Source organism: Apostichopus japonicus, chromosome 23 (assembly GCF_037975245.1).
Source record: "Apostichopus japonicus isolate 1M-3 chromosome 23, ASM3797524v1, whole genome shotgun sequence".
NCBI classification, from domain to species: domain Eukaryota; kingdom Metazoa; phylum Echinodermata; class Holothuroidea; order Aspidochirotida; family Stichopodidae; genus Apostichopus; species Apostichopus japonicus.
Genome location: NC_092583.1, coordinates 16363480 through 16384567, shown reverse-complemented (window position 1 = coordinate 16384567; position 21088 = coordinate 16363480). Strand labels below are relative to the sequence as shown.

Here is a 21088-nt window from a genome sequence, read left to right as displayed (position 1 = left end):
TTATGTAAACATGTATGTATTTTTGGACAGATGTCATACTTAGTATGTTGATGTATCTATCACATTTAATACAAGAAGCCTGTTGTTGAGGTCAATGATCATTTGAGGACAGCCTGTGTCACTGTGAATTTATCGGTTGTCACATCACACTGGTTTTCACTGTATTACCAAATCAAGTATGTTGTACACCCACCCTCTTTAAACATTACGTCAGATTCATGAAGAAAACTGTTCATATTACATCATCGAAACCACAATATATTTTTGCATTCTGGTTCATTTATCATTTAATTTAGTTTACATATTTATTCATCATTAGTGTCACATAAACATTAGTGCAGATCTATTATTGTCACATAAACATTGGCGTATATCTATTATGTCAACACTGGTGCAGATCTATTAGTGAGATGTACCTTTGCACCTTAGATGTAGCTACTCTATTTCTGATATTTATTGCCTTTTTATTGCTTTTAGAAAGTGAAGATGGGTCCTGCAGCTCTAGGAACAGGTGGGCGTGTGCTGATGGTCAGTGCATCGCTGCTGACAGTCACTGTGATAGATTCTGGGATTGTGACGATCACAGTGATGAAGTTGATTGTCGTAAGTGTTGCTTGTTGGTTACCACACTTATGGAGTTCTTGAATAACTTTCAAACGATCCATTGCTGTTCTAGAAATTTCCCCTAAGCAGAGGATTGTGCTCTTATTAAAATTATTAAAAGATAAAATTAAACTGACGAATCTTCCAACTAGATCCACTGGTATGGATGTACTGCACAAACACTATACCGTGTATTGTTAACTAGTAAAAATAGGTCATTTGATGTAAAATAGCCCTCACCCGTCAGTGCATGGCAATAGCAAACCTGTGTTCTGCTTTAATGAACAGACAAACGAACAAACAAGTAAATAATGGAGATCAAAGAATGAATGGATGGATGGGTGGATGGATAAACAAAGAAATAAAACAAACAAATGATCATCCAAATTTCTTGTGTGTAAGACATAATTCAATATTTATGTATGCCTAGAACTTAAAAATCATGTCTAAAATTTAAAAAAAAAAGGTTTGTTTCTATTTCAGTATAATCTCACCACGTTTTTTGTACTATAATTGGCATCAATAATTCTACCAAAAACAAAGGAAAAAATATCTATGAATAATAGGTTCTGCATGAACCTATAACGCTTCAACATTACAGGGGGAAAATTAGGTATGTATCTGTTTCAGATTTGTTTTTATAGGAGCTTTGCTTCACTTGTACACAGAAAGAAACCCCCCAGATTTTTTTTTTTTTTTGGCATTGTCATTGAAAAGAACAAAGACATTACAATTGGGATATTTCATTGTTCAATTAAAATTCTGTTCCCCATCCTTCTCCCCTTGTTCCCCCCCCCCAATCTCTCCTCTTTTCATAGCTCTCTTCTACCCTTTATTCTCCACACCTTTCTATCTTTGTCCTTCTCTAGTTTATTCCATACCCCCATCCCTTAATCCTCTCTTTGTCCCTCCACTGTTTATCTCCAACCTCTCCTCTTCCCCTATTGGTTTCTTTCTTTCTTCTCTCCATCCCTTGTCCACTAATACCCTTATATCTATCTCTTTGTATTCACCATGCTCATTAACCTATCTGTATTCTGTGTGTTTTTGTCCCTTCTGTTACTGTTACTTGTCATTTAGCCTCTGAAGAAGATCCTGCTAGGATCGAAACGTCAGGCCAACTTACTTTTACACATTCTCCTACACAGGCTCTCTAGTGGATAAGCAGTTTGCTAACACTTTTATTTTATTTTAAAATATTTCATGTTAAGATCTATTTCTTAAATCTGATTTTCCCAGCCACTATTATACCAGGGGAGTGTGAAGATGATCAATTCTTGTGCTCTCTGGATCAGGAGTGCATACCTGGGCAGTGGGAATGTGATGGTCATCGAGACTGCAGCGATTATTCTGATGAACACGTTGATTGTCGTATGTTTTACTCACAAATTTTTACATAACTATAATAATAATAAATGCAAATTTATATAGCGCCAATATCCAGAGGAAAACCAATGCTCAGTGGTGCTAGTGCTCAAGGGAAGGTAGTCAAAAATAGATAAGTTTGAGTCTGTTTTTGAAAATGTCAACGTTGGGTGCTGACTTGATGTGCAGTGAAAGAGCCTTAAAGAGAGTTGTGGAATATCTCTAATTTGAGCAATTTAAAGCAGCTTTTCTGAGCTGATTTTGTACAATTTTTCTTGATATTGTTCGATACTTAATTCAAGTAAAATACTTCCAACATTTGGATAATTTTTAAATTTGCTTTGTGCATGTGGTCTGATAGGAAGCATGAACAAATTTCTTGGTTGAATATATCTTCATTTTAAAACAATAAGTTTGATGAGGATGGTTTGTTTCATAAATTAAAAGATCTAAATTTGACTTGATTAAATTGGTAGGTTTAATCCAGTCGGCCAGTTAACTTGGGTTGACTCTTGCAATATGCATGTTATGTACTCAGTGGTTGGTTTACTCCACAAACGTACAGGTTCTAGTGTTTTTGGATGTAATAAACAAGAACTATCAAATAATTACATACAATCAGACAAATTACAAGGTTGAGAGCCTTTTGGTGGCATTTTATTGTCAAATATTGAAAGTTTTAATTAAACCTGCAAATATAAAATTACAAACTTGGACAACTTCCCAGAATTTACTCACCAAATCAAGATTGTAGTAAATTTTGTCTTAGTTTTAAATTTTTGTCACTCTTTTGCCATGCAGAATCAGCACATACAAAACTGTGAAGATATTCCAACATTTTCTGAATTATTTGTTATAAATTTTGTGAGTTTTTAAGCTAATTAACCATATTCCGTGGGATTTTAGTATTCATGGATATTCAACATAACAAGCTCCCTCTGTGACCTTGAATTCTTATCAAGAGCTGATAAAACAAAGCTATTTTCTTGGTAATATTGTCGCTGGGCAAAACGATTACAGGATGCACCGGTGAGATGGAATAATTTATTACCTACCTGTAATTATATAAAATATGTGTTTAAATCTTTGTATTCATATCTCTTAACCCAGCGCCTGTTACATGCCCCTCTGGATTTTTCCAGTGTGCTAACAACCTTTGCATCGATGTGGAAGGAGTCTGTGATAACCAGAGGGATTGTGGGGATTATAGTGATGAAGAAGGTTGCAGTAAGTTCAAGTCAATTTGTGTATGACGATACTACTATCTTTATTGATGGCACCCACTGCAGCTTTTGGGTACAAGCTTTCTCTAAGACATCAGTATAACTATTTCATTTTCTTCATTTAATATTTTATGTGTTTGGTAAGAAGTTGAACTTCGAGTCACCTGTGTTTTAAATGAATTCTTGTATAAAATTTATATTAATATGTAAACAAAGAAATAAAAAAAATAAATGATAATCCATATTTCTGTGTTGAAAACATAACGTAATATTTACGTATTCCTAGAACTTAAGATGTGAAGATGTGAGTGAAGTAATTATTATAACACTATCTGACTATCATTTCAGCTCCGGAACCATTCAGATGTGCGAGTCATATGTATCAATGTTATGGAACAGAAACCTGCATCTCTGTAGCATTGGTCTGTAACGAAGAAGAAGACTGTCCTAATGGGGATGATGAGAGCAATTTATGCAGTGAGTGTCAGCATAAACTTATGATGCTGTGGAACATCAAGGTTTCCATACATGGTGTAGTCCTATCTTAAAGGTTCTAGTACTGTGGAACATCAAGGTTTCCATACATGGCATAGTGCTTTCTAGTTCTAGTGGTTCTAGTACTGTGGATAATCAAGGTTTATTCTGGATAGATAATATATGTTTTCTCTCAGTCTTCTGAATAGATAATATGTTTTCTCTTAGTCTTATGGTTAGATAATATATGTTTTCTCTTAGTCTTCTGGATAGATAATATATGTTTTCTCTCAGTCTTATGGTTAGATAATATGTTTTCTCTCAGTCTTATGGATAGATAATATATGTTTATATATATATATATATTATATATATTCTTCTGGATAGATAATATGTTTCAATCAGTCTTCTAGATGGATAGTATATGTTTTTAGTTAGTCTTCTGGATAGAATTTATGTTTTCTCTCAGTCTTATGGATAGATAATATATGTTTTCTCTCAGTCTGATGGATAGATAATATATGTTTATATATATATATATATTATATATATTCTTCTGGATAGATAATATGTTTCAATCAGTCTTCTAGATGGATAGTATATGTTTTTAGTTAGTCTTCTGGATAGAATTTATGTTTTCTCTCAGTCTTATGGATAGATAATATATGTTTTCACTTAGTCTTCTGGATAGATAATATATGTTTTCTCTTAGTCTTGTGGATAGATAATATATGTTTTCTCTTAACATATGTTTTCTCTCAGTCTTCTGGATAGATAATATATGTTTCTCTTATTCTTCTGGATAGAATATATATGTTTTCTCTCAATCTTCTGGATAGATAATTTATGTTTTCATTCAGCCTTCTAGATAGATAATATATGTTTTCTGTTTGCAACTTTAGATGCTGACAGTTGTGAGACATTTAATGGAGGATGTTCTCAAATTTGTCAAGCTTCACCATTTGGTGCTGTGTGTGACTGCCGTGAAGGGTTCCGAATAAATGGAACAAAACATTGTGTTGGTAAGCTTATTTTCTCAAGTTTGGTAATATCTAGCTAATTAGAAACTATGACAATCTAGGGATATTAATCACAAGTAGAAGATATCCACTCTGAATGACAGGATTGCAAGTGTTATATTCAAAGTTAGTGTGTAATTATTATATGGAACACTCTACCACACTTACTTGTTTTAACGGACGATTTTAATGGTTTTGAATCTAAACTTATGTCTCATCTTTATGAAGATTATTTTTAATCAAGATTGTTTTATAGAATATTATTATCATATTAAAAGCATGTTTAATCTTTTATCATAGAGTTTATTTTGCGAATTTTTTACTGGAAATTTGATGGTTTTATTGTTTGTAATTTACTATTTTGATGTTGTGAGACGCGTTGAGATGTTTTTACATGTAATGCGCCTTTTAAGAACAAATTTACTTACTAACTTAGGAAGAATTCTTTTGAATGTATTTTTGAAATTTGAAGTAGTGCTAACTATTTTAAGCACCTTTACTTTCAGTTTATTAAGCTTCTTTTTTTTTTTTCATTCCGTTGAACCACGAATAAACAAGACAATAATCCAGCACGTCTGAATGCAAATTCGTCAGGTGTGTTCACCACTGGTGGACACTTTCGTGTAACGGTGTTACTTGAATACAGAGATTGTCATATAGTACAGATCATTCACATTAGAAACAATATGACAGCGCCCTCTATTAAAACACCGGAGGTACCCATTAAAAGACTCCTACAAATGCACTCATCCACGTAAAGTGAATATTAAACTGCGATATTTTGATTTTTTATAGTGTAGATTCAGCATTTGCAAAACACAACTCCATTCAAATAAATTACGGGAAACATAACCTTTGTGCGTTAAGTTTTACGCCTTGCAATTTAACCAATCTTTAAATACCAAAGAGAGTATCATTGATCTATGAGATAGAGATAATTGTCATGAACGACCCCCCCCCCCCGCACCCTCACCTTCCACAGCCAGGATACACAAGCCCAACCATCATGATTGGTCTATGTGATAGATATAACTGTCATGAATATATTCCCCAAACAACTAAGAAATATTGTATTTCATTGGGGAGATATCACAGAATTTAATGTTACTTCACAGGTAAGGCTAAATTCTTGATCAAGTCTAAATATGACATCATTAAGTCTCAATTTATATTGTTTTTCTTTATTTATTCCATTTTTTATCTTTTCTATAATCGAGATGGGTTTTGGAAATGTTGAATCTAAAATATTGAAGCTGGTTATTACATGACCTAATGATGACATTGAATAGTTTTAAGGTTCAAAACTGTTACCATTTCACCTTGAAAATTTGAAAAGAAAGTAAAAAATTTCTAGATACTAATGGCACTATGACATCACAGATTTAAAATCTGACAGCCCCAGACACGACATTTAAAGTAGGATATCGTCCAAAAATGAAACAAGTTTACTAAGCTGTTTGAGAGAGTTGTTCTTCTCAGAGATCTCTGCCACATAAGTTGGTTAAAGATGATGGTTTGGTTTTTAGCCCCTCTTGTATATCTTACAGTGTACTCCTGCTGTAATTTATCGTCACCATGCCAGCTAATCTTTAAACATTTAAACAGAAACCTTCCCCCCCCCTTCCCCTCTCTAACAACTCTTTAATAAGGCAACTTGTTAAAAATAAAAGCTGCAGCAACTTCAAAAACCTCCGGTAGAACGAACCGATATCAGACAATAGGGTAGCATACACCCATTAAAAGCCCCATTGACTTACACTCTAAATCACAAAAGTAGTGTGGTCTCTGAGTCTAGATAGAAGTTTTCACTAGCTAAACGCTACCCATCACCGGATAGCTGGTGAGTTGGCCTTTCATGGCACCATCAATATTCCGTACCAAACCGCGCAGATTATTTGCTATCCGTGCCGGAAGTTTTCGCCACTTGTAATCAAACCTCTTCACTCAGTAGTGAACAATTATCGTATGCTGCTCCTGGGAGGCCTAAAGGGGTCTAAAATTGCCTCAATTGACCCAATTTTCTCACCACATGTACTTCCATTCATGCTCTTCAACATGCAATACACAAAAAACTAGAATATGATTGATAACAGGTCAAAAAAGATGTTCTCCTGCTGCTTTTTGGCACTTTTCCTGAAACAGGAGAACAATCGAGCGGATGGATATGGACTCTAACAGGAGTATGCTACCCTAGGCATTATATCCTATTATGTGAACTGCACAAAAGAAACCTGATGTCCTAAACAGCATGGCTGTGAGATACTGCAGCTCTCATCACCATCCTAATTTTAACATTGTATCTAGGCTAATATCATCAGTGTCTTTTTTCAGACATTAATGAGTGTGATAAGTTGGGCGTCTGCAGTCAATTCTGTACCAATACCCACGGTGGGTTTGTTTGTAGATGTGCAGAAGGTTACACTGTGATTCCTGACCGGGGTAGATGTGTCCATACAGGTGAGTGAATTAATTACTATTTTGGACTAAGTCAAAAACCTTGGCATAAAAAGTTAGTTTGCTAAGTTCAGTAAATTGTGTTTTATATGTTTGTATGACTTAAAGCAGCATTTTGCGTTTTGTCGGCGTTTTCCACTTTTTTGACAAGTCCATCAAGGTTTTTACATATATCAATCACAAAACAGCAAACTAAGATATAAGCCAAGTTTTTTCCCTGCCAAAAGCGTTAATTGGCGAGAAATTAAGGACATTTGCTGATGATGAGAAAAGTGTCCACCGACAAATTCCACATTTTATATTTAATCGCATACAGTTCCCCCAACCCAGTAGTTTGAATCCAACCAATCAGAGATGCAGGTTTAGTTATGAGCCATTGCTAAAAATAGATTCAAACGTCAACTTGGTAACTTGGTACAACCAGCGAGCTTGACTCTAACAGCTCCCTGGTACATCTGCCATAGACAATCTACACAAATCAAGCATGGTGTTGTATTACGTATTGGCCAATGATGTTCGTAGCTTTTAAATATTCATATTATGGGCGATGTTTATTTGGATCCCAACGGAAAATATCTTCGAGAAAAACAAAGTTGAAAGTTGTAAATTTTTCGACTTTTATGCCACCATTTGAAGTAAGATTTGAATAGATAAGCTAGTTATGTATGTCGTTATGGCATTGTGGAATCTGAGGTTGAGAAAAACCATAGAAAAGGATGCAAAATGCTGCTTTAAGAAAGCTGATTGTTATAATGAGGGATATGTGTAGAGCTTCTATACTATGGAGGCTTTGGTGGGAGTGGTCGGAGGGGGGGGGGGGGGGGGTTTGGTGTGACCAGCTATGTGAATTTATTTAATTGATCTGGAGATGTTTTGGTAAATTACATGCATAATTTTGTCTTAACTTATTTATCCGACAGATGTGATAGACTCATACTAGAGTTTGTGCACAGATTGCAACAAAATTGTCCAACTTTACAACTTTTTGTAAAATATTTTTGTTTTTTGGTTGTGGCAGATCCATCACCCCCTATGATGTTCGTGTCCACTAGCTATAACATAATACAGTACAACCTACTCAACCAGGAATCTGACCTCTTCATCAGGTGGCGACATGCATTAGCTTTTGACTGGGATATTCGTGACGATTTATTGTTCTTGTCTGACTTTAGGGAAAATGCTATTTATGTGTTTAATGGCACTACGACTGAAAAGGTGTGTACTTGTCATAGTTATTAGACATATATAAAAGAAGATTTTAACCTAGATACGGTCACAGACGGGATAACCTCCTCGGTAGAAGGCTATACAGTACTTATGTTCTGTGTCATATATGCATGATGGCTGTATTCAGTTCAATTGCATTATGCTGCCGACTGCACAATAATACCCTTACCAAAAAAGAACAAAAAAACATTCCTTTGTGACAGGTTCCAAATTCTTGTGTGGAAACCTGTGATGATTATATCTGAAAGTCCAATGAAAATTGTGTGTAATAAAAAAAAAATTATTAACCCACACATTGACACAAATTTGCTAGATTTCACCTTTGGTAGCTCAATACTGCATTTTCTTCCTAGAAAAAGTGCAGAAACCCCCAAAACAGGTTGATGAAGAAATATTTATTAAACTTTGGCAAAAAAATGTAAATGTGTGAAAATACTATTAACCAATTAAGCATAGTGGAGAAAACATCACATTCCTCTTTACAGAATGTTTTTATTACAGAAGAATGAAGCAAGTAAATGATTTAAACACATATAAAATTAATATGAAACGGTGATGGTTATCAAATTAAAGAAAATGATACTGCATCAAGCATATACTTAAACGTATTTAAAATAAAGAATCTATTTTGTAAAAGGAATAGTTTGGTGACTGAAGTTCATTATTTAAAAACAGATTGCTGGAAGGTTACTTTATCTTAAGATCAGACTCCATTCTAACAGCATTTTGTATCTTGGAGATAGAATCAGGCTACTTACGAGTAATGGCTTTAATAGCAAAGTAGGTTCATAGCTGAGCCTACTTACAAATGAGTTTGATTTTCATAGCAAAGTTTGATTTTTGTCCGTTTCTCTGCTTTGTGCTTGTTTCTGTTAACAGTATCACCTCCACTCTTTGAGATTTCTAAACCCTCTTAAGAGGTCAACAATTCCCCTTGGTCTGCACCAAGATTGACTATTCACAACTTATTTTCTCTGACCATGAACGACATGTGAACAGTGTAAATATTTGGTACTTAAAAAATGTCCTCACTAAAAAGCCCAGTGGGTTAATATCACTATCACATCTCCTTCATTAAAGGTAAAATAATTTAAATTTAAAAGTTGAACTAATTTGACATGTGATGAAAACAAAGGGTCACTATGATCAGGAATGAAATCATTCTCTTGCAGGTAAGTGGTTCTCTGGTTCTTTAAGCAAGGCTTTCATCTGTCGTCTGTTCTATACTTCCAGATTATTTCTGGTGGTGTTGACATAACAATGGGTCTTGTTGTGGATTGGGTTGGCCGTCATATTTACTGGTTGGATAACTCCGTTAAGGCTATTGAAGTGGCAAACATGGATGGGTCAGATCGGATGTATCTGGTCACAGAGAATATTTCATTTCCTCGTGGCTTTGAATTGGATCCGAGAGATGGGTAAGCATTATGTATTTACACCAAATAGATGGATTGTTTCAATTTAATCATTCATCTGTTACTTACCCTATATTCCAACCCATGCCACTCTACTTAATACTGCCTTATCAAATGCACTCATTAAGACAAAAAGCAAGGCAATGAAATTGTTTAAATATTGAAATAAATTACAGATTGAGATAAATTATGGGTGGAACTGGAGTAGTCTAGGTGACTAGAATACTCCTCTCACAGCTTTTTGTAATAACTAATACTATATGACTATGCTAATTATGTAATATCTGATATTATACAACACCTAATTATATTCTGGCCATTTGATTGGTCAATTGCTCGTCGATTGCATGCAAAATCCGCTCTATTGCACTCTATGAAATAGAACCATGTGTTATACTTTTTTGGTAGCACTTTTTTCAGTGGTAAGAGAGCAGAGAAACCTGTCTGTTCAAAACAATCTGTTGCATGAGTGCATTTTACATCCAATTATATCCAAATTTGAAGGTGTTGTATAAAACAAATAATGAATGGTTTCCATTCATGCAATATTGCAAATATTTCATTCGTTGAAAGATGTAATTTGTTCCATTCAACGAGGCGCAGCCGAGTTGAATGGAACATTCCATCTTTCAACGAATGAAATATTTGCACTATTGCACTCATAACCATTTATTATTTGTATACTATTCAACAACATAGCTTTATATAATATCTGATATACATAGCTGATTATGTAATATCTGATACTACAGAACAACAAAGGATTATGTAATAGCTGACACTAAAGAACAGCATAGCAATATGTTAGATTTGATGCTATAGAACGACATAGCAGTATGTAATATATGATGGAACAGAACAGCATAGCATTATGTACTGTTTGATGCTATAAAACTACAAAGGCTTATGTAATATCTGATACTATAGAACAACATAGCATTATTTTAATATTTGATGCTATGGAATTACATAGCATTATGTAATTGATGTCTTTGGATGATATAACATGTTGTTATCCTTGATACTGATATCTGATAGTCTAACACAACATAGCATTTTATATACCTGATATTATGATAGCATGTTATTACACCAACTCCAATAGTCACCCACAGGAATTCAACAAGAATAGTGACACTCTATTCTGTTTTATTGAACAGCAAACGATTTATGTTTTGGACTAGTATTGAAACTGATGCAATAATCGAGAGATGCGATTTAGATGGACAAAACAGACAAATAATTATGGCAAAGGATCTTTACCAGGTGACTGGGTTAACTCTGGATCTCCCAGCTGAGAGAGTGTATTATGCAGATGGAAGACTTGATTACATTGCATCTTGTAACTATGACGGAAGCAATGTACAAAGGATAGATATACTCGCATTGGTTCGTACCACCTGTATTTAATCACTTCATTCAGGGGATGCACATGTTATAAAGCATTTTGTGGGGTAACTAGAGTCCTATATTGGCTTGGGAGAAAGGGCAATGTGAGGGGAGGAGTTGAGTTATGTTGATGAGAGTTTGACAGCTTAAGGGGTCTTTTGGGCAAGGGGGAGATTATTTTTGGTGGGAAATAGCGAACTTGTATGTATGTATGTATATATGTATTTTAGATCCTCCTGCAAGCAGGAACTCATGAAGAAGCTATCGTTGGCTTATCAAAGCCACAAGCTGACTGAAGTCACTCTCTTAGATTCATATTTTAACGTCCATGAATATGAATTGTCAATTGTCAACAACTCTGTGACTGGACGACATACATTAATCTTTGAGTGACTTAAACTTGGGAGCTTATGATTGAAGACACTGGCGTTAACCACTGAGCTACCACTCCTTGTGATTTTGTGATCTTGCCCTCCAGGTTAATCACTTAAGGTAGCATACGCTCATTAAAAGCCCCATTGACTTACACACTAAATCACAAAAGTATGTGTGTATGTATGTATGTATATTAGATCCTCCTGCAAGCAGGAACTCGCCAAGAAGCCTCATTGGCTTATCAAAGCAGCAAGCTGACCGAAGTCAGTCGCTCACATTCATATTTAACGTCCATGATTATGAATTGTTAATTGTCAACAACTCTGTAACTGGATAACATACATTAATCTGGGAGTGACTCGAACCGGGGACCTTATGATTGAAAGGCACTGGTGTTAACCACTGACCTAACACTCCAGAAGTAATGTGGTCTCTAAGTCTAGATAGAAGTTTTCACTAGCTAAACGCTACCCATCGCTGGATAGCTGACAAGTTGACATTTAATGGCACCATCAATTTTCCGTACCATAACGCGCAGATTTGTTGATATCCGAGTCGGAAGTTTTCGTCACTTTAGATGTTTGCAACAGAAGTTACTTTCTCTTGTGCAAGAGCAGAACACAGTTTGTTCTTAGTGTTATAATTGTCTATACTTTAGTTATTAAGTTGTTCCTGGGATAGAAACGACAGTTTGGTTGTAGTTAAAGAGGCTCATACCAACAATGATGGTTGACAGTTCTATAATTATTATTACAAACTTATTTGTTTATTGTCTTTTATATTAATGTTCCTTTTATGGAGATAAGACTCATGAATTTTTCAAGCATTTGATTTAATATGTCTATATTTTGATGACCAATTCACATTCAGGTTGGCAGCCATGTAGGTTCCCTTTGTGTTTTTGAAGACTATCTGTACTGGACAAATGGGCCAGACCATAGCATCAAGAGAGTTATTAAGTTTGGTGGTACCAATGCTACTAGAGTCTTTCGGCAATACGGCATACAAGGTGCACATATAAAACACCCTGCACTACAACCTAATGGTAAGTAACATCTTGTAAACTTATTGACAGTCCTACATTGCAAACTAAGACTCCCAAAGTGACAGGAAAATTGCTTGTGTTTCACTGCACTGGAAGTAAAGATAAAAGAAAATTGTGGAGTTGATGACATGGATGATGTATTCTGGACTGGAATGTTCCTTTACATGGTTTGAATAGTGCTAATGTAGCCAGGCTGAGGGGACTGTAGCCAGGCTGTATAGCACATGAGCTTTTGTTTTGTGCAGTTTCACACGTACTACAGGTCTCCAAAGATAATCCCAATTGTTTGATATTACAGCTGCAGCAGGCTGAGGGGGCTGCAGCATCCTGTAGCCAGGCTGTATAGCACATAAGCTTTTGTTTTGTGCAGTTTCACACGTACTACAGGTCTCCAGAGATAATCCCAATTGTTTGATATTACAGCTGCAGCAGTAGGCTGAGGGGGCTGCAGCATCCTGTAGCCAGGCTGTATAGCACATAAGCTTTTGTTTTGTGCAGTTTCACACGTACTACGGGTCTCCAAAGATAATCCCAATTGTTTGATATTACAGCTGCAGCAGTAGGCTGAGGGGGCTGCAGCATCCTGTAGCCAGGCTGTATAGCACATGAGCTTTTGTTTTGTGCAGTTTCACACGTACTACAGGTCTCCAAAGATAATCCCAATTGTTTGATATTACAGCTGCAGCAGTAGGCTGAGGGGGCTGCAGCATCCTGTAGCCAGGCTGTATAGCACATAAGCTTTTGTTTTGTGCAGTTTCACACGTACTACAGGTCTCCAGAGATAATCCCAATTGTTTGATATTACAGCTGCAGCAGTAGGCTGAGGGGGCTGCAGCAACCTGTAGCCAGGCTGTATAGCACATAAGCTTTTGTTTTGTGCAGTTTCACACTACAGGTCTCCAGAGATAATCCCAATTGTTTGATATTGCAGCTGCAGCAGTAGGCAGAGGGGGCTGCAGCATCTTGTAGCCAGGCTGTATAGCACATAAGCTTTTGTTTTGTGCAGTTTCACACTACAGGTCTCCAGAGATAATCCCAATTGTTTGATATTGCAGCTGCAGCAGTAGGCTGAGGGGGCTGCAGCATCCTGTAGCCAGGCTGTATAGCACATGAGCTTTTGTTTTGTGCAGTTTCACACGTACTACAAGTTTCCAGAGATAATCCCAATTGTTTGATATTACAGCTGCAGCAGTAGGCTGAGGGGGCTGCAGCATCCTGTAGCCAGGCTGTATAGCACATGAGCTTTTGTTTTGTGCAGTTTCACACGTACTACAGGTCTCCAAAGATAATCCCAATTGTTTGATATTACAGCTGCAGCAGTAGGCTGAGGGGGCTGCAGCATCCTGTAGCCAGGCTGTATAGCACATAAGCTTTTGTTTTGTGCAGTTTCACACGTACTACAGGTCTCCAGAGATAATCCCAATTGTTTGATATTACAGCTGCAGCAGTAGGCTGAGGGGGCTGCAGCATCCTGTAGCCAGGCTGTATAGCACATAAGCTTTTGTTTTGTGCAGTTTCACACTACAGGTCTCCAGAGATAATCCCAATTGTTTGATATTACAGCTGCAGCAGTAGGCTGAGGGGGCTGCAGCATCCTGTAGCCAGGCTGTATGGGACATAAGCTTTGATTCATCCTAGCTAAGCAGGATTGTGCAGCTGATGCTGGAGGTTTTCTTTTTGACACGTCTAAGTATAGTCTGATAAATGTAGTAGGACCATCCAAGTAAATGAAAGTACCTTAAAACATTCCATTATATTGTACTGCTTGCTTTACTCTTCTGCTTTCTGTCTTGTTTTAATAATCAAAATAGCTATTTTAAAACCAATTTACTTGTTTTTTCAGGTACAAATTCATGTGAGAATAATCCTTGCCAGCATCTGTGCCTTTTGTCCAAATCAGACCTTGGTTACTCCTGTCATTGTCCAGTTGGGAAGAAACTAAATGAGGATGGCATCACATGCTCAGGTCTGCATATCAATTCATATCACTCTTTTCGAGTACTTAAATGGGCTGAAGTGAGAGAAACAGCTTCAGCTTCCTATTGTTTCATCATAGAGACCCAACTTCAACTTGCCGTTTCACATCTAAGACTTTCTTTGTTTTCTCGTAAATGATTTAACTTTTCTCACAATCAAAGACTTTACGGCTGGACTAAAGTGGGGGGGGGGGTAAAACAGACTGGTCAATGGTCAATTTTCACAATGAACTATGCTTATGGTCACCCATTTTAGAGTGTGGGTTTCAGTGGCATTGTTCCTCCCTTTTAACAGTGACTATCAATTTTGGATTTGGAGAAATAGAGAAGTTATCTTTCAGAACAACTTACAATGATTCTAAGTAGTAGAGATGTTGACAAATCAGGAGTTCTTTTAGATTTATCAGTGTAGGGGCTTCATAACACTATAACAATGCTGTGTGATTGATTAAGTATCAGACCGTTGCCTCTCTTAACAGAGACACTACCCAACCACGCTATACGTGGACCCATGTCATTTTTCTTTGCACCGATACGACCAACACTTCAGAAAAGTCACTGTTAAGGTTGTGAGACTAAAACAAACTGAATGGCAGTCCACTTAAATCTAATAAACTATAATTCTTTTTACGCCAAACTCGCAGGTTTTTGAAGAGGCCAAAATCAGTAATTTTATGTGAATTTCGAAACGGTTGATTTGGAATTGGTTTCTACGGCAAGTACTTAAAGGCAAAAACCATTACATATGGCCTAGCCTATAATGAAGTTACATTAGCCTACGCATAGACCTTACTAGGTGTTTAGACCTAACATTAAATGCCTTCGATGTTGGATTAGCCTCAAATATGACATCAGCAGTAAAACAGTGACTAGCAAGATCGTTCGCTCATCCATTTGAAGGGTTTGTAAGAAATATGAATCTGGATTAACGTGTAATGGTATATAGTGGTACGAATTGGTTTGAAATTTGAATACAGTATATTGTGTAAGTGAAATGATTGAATGTTCGAGCGCAATGGTGTACGGAGTAGTACGTACCACGTTAGTACAGCACATGTGTCAACGGCATGCCACAGGGAAATGTTAACAGCTGATATGACCTATTCACACCTGCGCAGTATATTAATCTCGCAAGCGGACTTAATACGAAACTCACTCTTTCTTATGTGAACGCGTCTTTTTCTTAATTGATAAGCCTCCTCGTGGACCTAATATCAATAATCACCTGTGCGTTCTTAAATGTGAACAAGGCCTAAGGATCTTCGTGCTTTGTAGTGTAGTGTACACACAGGCCAAACGCAGAATGTGAAATCGGGAGAAAAAATGCAGATCAAGTTAGCTAGGCCAGATGGGGCGGAAAATTGTTCAGACTATGTATCTCATAGTTTTGGAGTCAACTGCTTAGGTATATAAGGTCAGGTTGGATGTGTGCCTCCTTAACATAGGGCCATAGGGCCTAGAAAAATTTCATACCAGATGAAGCTAGGCCAGCTTTTTAAGATGTTAGAATCAAATCAATGTTGACATGACTTTGTTTGTCACATTGTTTCATAGCACAAGTTATTCCAGGCTGTAATTTTAGATGAAGCAAAAGCCTGTTTTTCTTTTTCAGATCACGGACCTTCTATTTTGTTTGTTGGAGGTTTTTCAGTTTGGTCAACCTACCTGGATTCTAATCAAACAACATATTCTACTGTACCATTGCACAATTTACGCAATGCCTTTGATGCAGACTTTGATTTACGAGATGGATATATTTATTGGACAGAATCAACGGATGATTCTGACACTGACCCTTTGAGAAATGTAAGTACCAACCAGACTTGGAAGAGTGAGTACAAAAGTGCCAAGTACAAGATCAAAGTCTGGAGTACAATTTCAAAGCCATGCATACGAGTACATGTAATTTGCTAGTACTCGTATTTCTGAAAAATATCAACGCACTGGGGAAAAAGATCATCTTATCTTGATATCAATTTTAAGCTGCCTGATTTGAATATGTGTCAAATTAACTTTGACCTTTTGCTACAGAGGGAGATTCAACGGGCCTCAATGATGGGTCCCAACAAAACTGACTTTGTACCCTCTGCATATTATGGAACACCCCATGCTATTGCCATCGACTGGATTTCAAGAAACATATTCTGGACTAATTCCAAGAGAAACTCCATCGAGGTGATCAAGATGGATGGTGATATCCATCATCGAACTACAATTCTCACTAAGACAGTAGATGTTGATATTGGTGACCCTATCGCCTTATGTGCTGAGCCCTCACGTGGGTTAGTTATCACGTTTTGTCTGTTTAACTCTTCATATTCATTAATGTATCAAACATTTCACTTATGCCATATGAGTGCAAATCATGAGTACAAGTACAAGCCTGATAATGAGTACAATTCTGAGTATGAGTAAAAGTCTGAGTGAGTACAAGTTTGATAAGGAGTACAATTCTGAGTATGAGTACAATTCTGAGTATGAGTGCAAGTCTGAGTACAAGTCTTGACTATGAGTGCAAGTCTGAGAAGGAGTACAAGTCTCATGAATACAAGTCTGAGTATGAGTACAAGTCTGAGTGAGTACAAGTCGGAGTAGGAGTACAAATATTGAGTACCAGTACAAGACTGAGTGAGTACAAGTATGAGTACAAGTCTGAGTGAGTACATGTTGGATTAGGAGTACATTTATTGAGTACAAGTCTGAGTATGAGTGCAAGTCTGAGAATGAGTGCAAGTCTGATAATGAATACAAGTCTTGAAAACAAGTCTGAGTATGAGAACAAGTCTGAGTGAGTACAAGTCTGAGTATGAGTACAAGTCTGAGTGAGTACATGTCGGAGTAGGAGTACAACTATTGAGTATGAGTTCAATTCTGATAAGGAGTGCAAGTCTGAGTGAGTACAAGTCTGAGTGAGTACATGTCGGAGTAAGAGTACAATTATTGAGTATGAGTTCAATTCTGATAAGGAGTACAAGTCTGAGTGAGTACAAGTCTCAGTACAAGTCTGAGTGAGTACATGTCAGAGTAGGAGTACAATTATTAAGTATGAGTTCAATTCTGATAAGGAGTACAAGTCTGATAATGAGTACAAGTCTGAGTAGCAGTACAATTAATGAGTACAAGTCTGAGTAAAAGTGCAAATCTGACAAGTCTTGAGTATGAGTACTAGTACAAGTCTCGAGTAGGAGAACAATATTAAAAATTTCCTGGATTATTAGTACTAGTTCAAATCCATGAGTGCAATTGCAACATTTGCTTGATGAGAACTGATGAATAGCTCAGTGGTTAAAGCCGGTGACTTTCAATCATAAGGTCCCGGGTTCCAGTCACTCCAAGTTTAATGTATGCCGTCCAGTCATAGAGTTGTTGACAATTGACATTTCATAATGATGGACGTTTAATATGAATCTAAGAGACTGACTTCGGTCAGCTTGCGCCTTTGATAAACCAATGATGGCTTCTTCACGAGTTCCTGCTTGAAGGAGGATCTAAATACATACATACATACACCCATGCATACATACACACATACACGCATACAATTGTAATCTTCTAAGTACAGTAGTTATCAAAAGTTTTGATAAAATTGGTAATCAAACTTAAAATAATCTGCTTTTAGTCAAGTAATTCCCAAGGGTGTAAGAAGCAAACGGAAGCTCATTTGAAGTCCTATCCAAGTGGTGACCATGAAGGCACCATGTTCATCGTCACTGCAGTGTAGCCATGGTGATAAAAGCTGTATTGAAACCCTGTTTCCCCAATACACAAACCAGAAGTACCAACTCCACAGAAGATTCTGCTAACCAACACTGCATAGCAGCAATGTTGCATAGGTCAAGCTAATCTGGGGCTCTTGTTAGGTTTTGAACTAGGAACCTAGAGATTGTAGGGTGCAAATTATAACGGGTATGCCACACCCTTCACCTTATGACTGAATATTGATACACAAATCTTGAAATATATTGATATAACTCAAAGCAGGTTGATTTCTTTGCCTTAGACTTTATTAGAAAGTAACACCTCATAGAGGAGATTAAAGAGTTCATGATCTTTGCTTAGTTTCATAATCAGCTCTTTAAGGTTGAATAATTCTGGAGTTCAATCCATCTTTGCAGAAAACTATTTTGGGCAGATAATGGTGGAGTCGGTGTCCAAATACACATAGCCAGTGTGTCAATGGATGGAAGCAATTATCGCAGGCTAGTGGAGGATCGCTTGAGCAGCTTAGGGGGACTGGCCATAGACACTGACCGCCTCTATTGGTCTGATAGATCATTTCAAATGGTACTATGAAATTTCTAACATTTTAATATTTTTTGGACCCATTCCTTGTCTCATGACACTGAGTAGTTTAAATGTCCTTATATCCATTATATTATAATATCCATTATATTATAATATCTATTATATATTTTAATATCCATTATATGATAATATCCAGTATATTATAATATCCATTATAATATCCTATATAATATATATATTATATACTCTCGTTAATATTCCATGTCTGGATGCTTAAAATATATTTTGATTGATGTTATCCAAGTCCAGAAGCATTTGAATCAGTGCTCATAACTCTAGCAGTATAATGCTTTATGAACACAGGTCCTTGTATGATTTGAAAATCTGTGCACAGGGTAGAACATGTTGGCTGATTAGCTTTGACATGAATATTATTGACACACCATCTCATTATCATCTCATTCTGGTTCTTGTTCTCATTCTCATCTCATCCTGGTCCTCATTCTCATCCTGATCTCATTCTCTTTCTCAACTCATTCTCATCCTGGTCCTCATTCTGATCTCATACTCATCCTCATTCTCATTCTAATCTCATCCTGGTCCTCATTCTCTTTCTCATCTCATTCTCATGCTGGTCCTCATTCTGATCTCATCATCTCATACTCATCCTCATTCTCATTCTAATCTCATCCTGGTCCTCATTCTCTTTCTCATCTCATTCTCATGCTGGTCCTCATTCTGATCTCATCATCTCATACTCATCCTCATTCTCATTCTAATCTCATCCTGGTCCTCATTCTCTTTCTCATCTCATTCTCATGCTGGTCCTCATTCTGATCTCATCATCTCATACTCATCCTCATTCTCATTCTAATCTCATCCTGGTCCTCATTCTCTTTCTCATCTCATTCTAATCCACATCTCATTTTCATTCTCAACCTCATTCTCGTCTTATTCTCATTCTCATCTCATCCTGGTCCTCATTTTGACTCTCATCTCATACTCATCCTCTCACTCATTCTCACTATAATCTCATCCTGGTCCTCATTCTCTTTCTCATCTCATTTTAATCCTCATCTCATTCTCATTCTCAACTCCTCATACTCATTCTCATTCTAATCTCATCCTGGTCCTCATTCTCTTTCTCATCTCATACTCATTCTCATTTTCATTCTCATCCTCATTCTCGTCTTATTCTCATTCTCATCTCATCCTGGTCCTCATTCTCTTTCTCATCTCATACTCATCCTCATACTCATTCTCATTCTAATCTCATCCTGGTCCTCATTCTCATTCTCAACTCCTCATACTCATTCTCATTCTAATCTCATCCTGGTCCTCATTCTCTTTCTCATCTCATACTCATTCTCATTTTCATTCTCATCCTCATTCTCGTCTTATTCTCATTCTCATCTCATCCTGGTCCTCATTCTCTTTCTCATCTCATACTCATCCTCATACTCATTCTCATTCTAATCTCATCCTGGTCCTCATTCTTATTCTCAACTCCTCATACTCATTCTCATTCTAATCTCATCCTGGTCCTCATTCTCTTTCTCATCTCATACTCATTCTCATTTTCATTCTCATCCTCATTCTCGTCTTATTCTCATTCTCATCTCATCCTGGTCCTCATTCTCTTTCTCATCTCATTCTGATCCTCATCTCATTCTGACTCTCATCTCATACTCATTCTCATTCTAATCTCATCCTGGTCCTCATTCTCATTCTCATCTCATCCTGATCCTCATCTCATTCTCATCTCATTCTGATCCTCATCTCATTCTGACTCTCATCTCATACTCATTCTCATTCTAATCTCATCCTGGTCCTCATTCTCTTTCTCATCTCATTCTGATCCTCATCTCATTCTGACTCTCATCTCATACTCATTCTCATTCTAATCTCATCCTGGTCCTCATTCTCTTTCTCATATCATTCTGATCCTCATCTCATTTTCATTCTCATCCTCGTCTTATTCTCATTCTCATCTCATCCTGTTCCTCATTCTCTTTCTCATCTCATACTCATCCTCATACTCATTCTCATTCTAATCTCATCCTGGTCCTCATTCTCTTTCTCATCTCATTCTGATCCTCATCTCATTTTCATACTCATCCTCATTCTCGTCTTGTTCTCATTCTAATCTCATCCTGGTCCTCATTCTCTTTCTCATCTCATTCTGATCCTCATTCTCATCTCATCATTTCATACTCATTCTCATTCTAATCTCATCCTGGTCCTCATTCTCTTTCTCATCTCATTCTGATCCTCATCT

The 21088-nt window shown here is 36.8% G+C and overlaps 1 protein-coding gene across 3 annotated transcripts in view; it reads left to right on the top strand.

The window, feature by feature from the left end:
• Positions 1-21088, top strand: part of LOC139964780 (low-density lipoprotein receptor-related protein 2-like) — a 144372-nt gene that overhangs the window by 42040 nt on the left and 81244 nt on the right. For all 3 annotated transcript variants that reach the window (XM_071966743.1, XM_071966742.1, XM_071966744.1), the window contains exons 22-35: positions 478-603; positions 1843-1974; positions 3079-3195; positions 3540-3668; positions 4568-4687; positions 7016-7141; positions 8157-8353; positions 9599-9783; positions 10941-11169; positions 12415-12589; positions 14433-14555; positions 16178-16371; positions 16597-16847; positions 18681-18849. In XM_071966743.1, the coding sequence (XP_071822844.1) occupies positions 478-603; positions 1843-1974; positions 3079-3195; positions 3540-3668; positions 4568-4687; positions 7016-7141; positions 8157-8353; positions 9599-9783; positions 10941-11169; positions 12415-12589; positions 14433-14555; positions 16178-16371; positions 16597-16847; positions 18681-18849 (2273 nt within the window). The remainder of the gene's footprint in view (positions 1-477; positions 604-1842; positions 1975-3078; positions 3196-3539; positions 3669-4567; positions 4688-7015; positions 7142-8156; positions 8354-9598; positions 9784-10940; positions 11170-12414; positions 12590-14432; positions 14556-16177; positions 16372-16596; positions 16848-18680; positions 18850-21088) is intronic.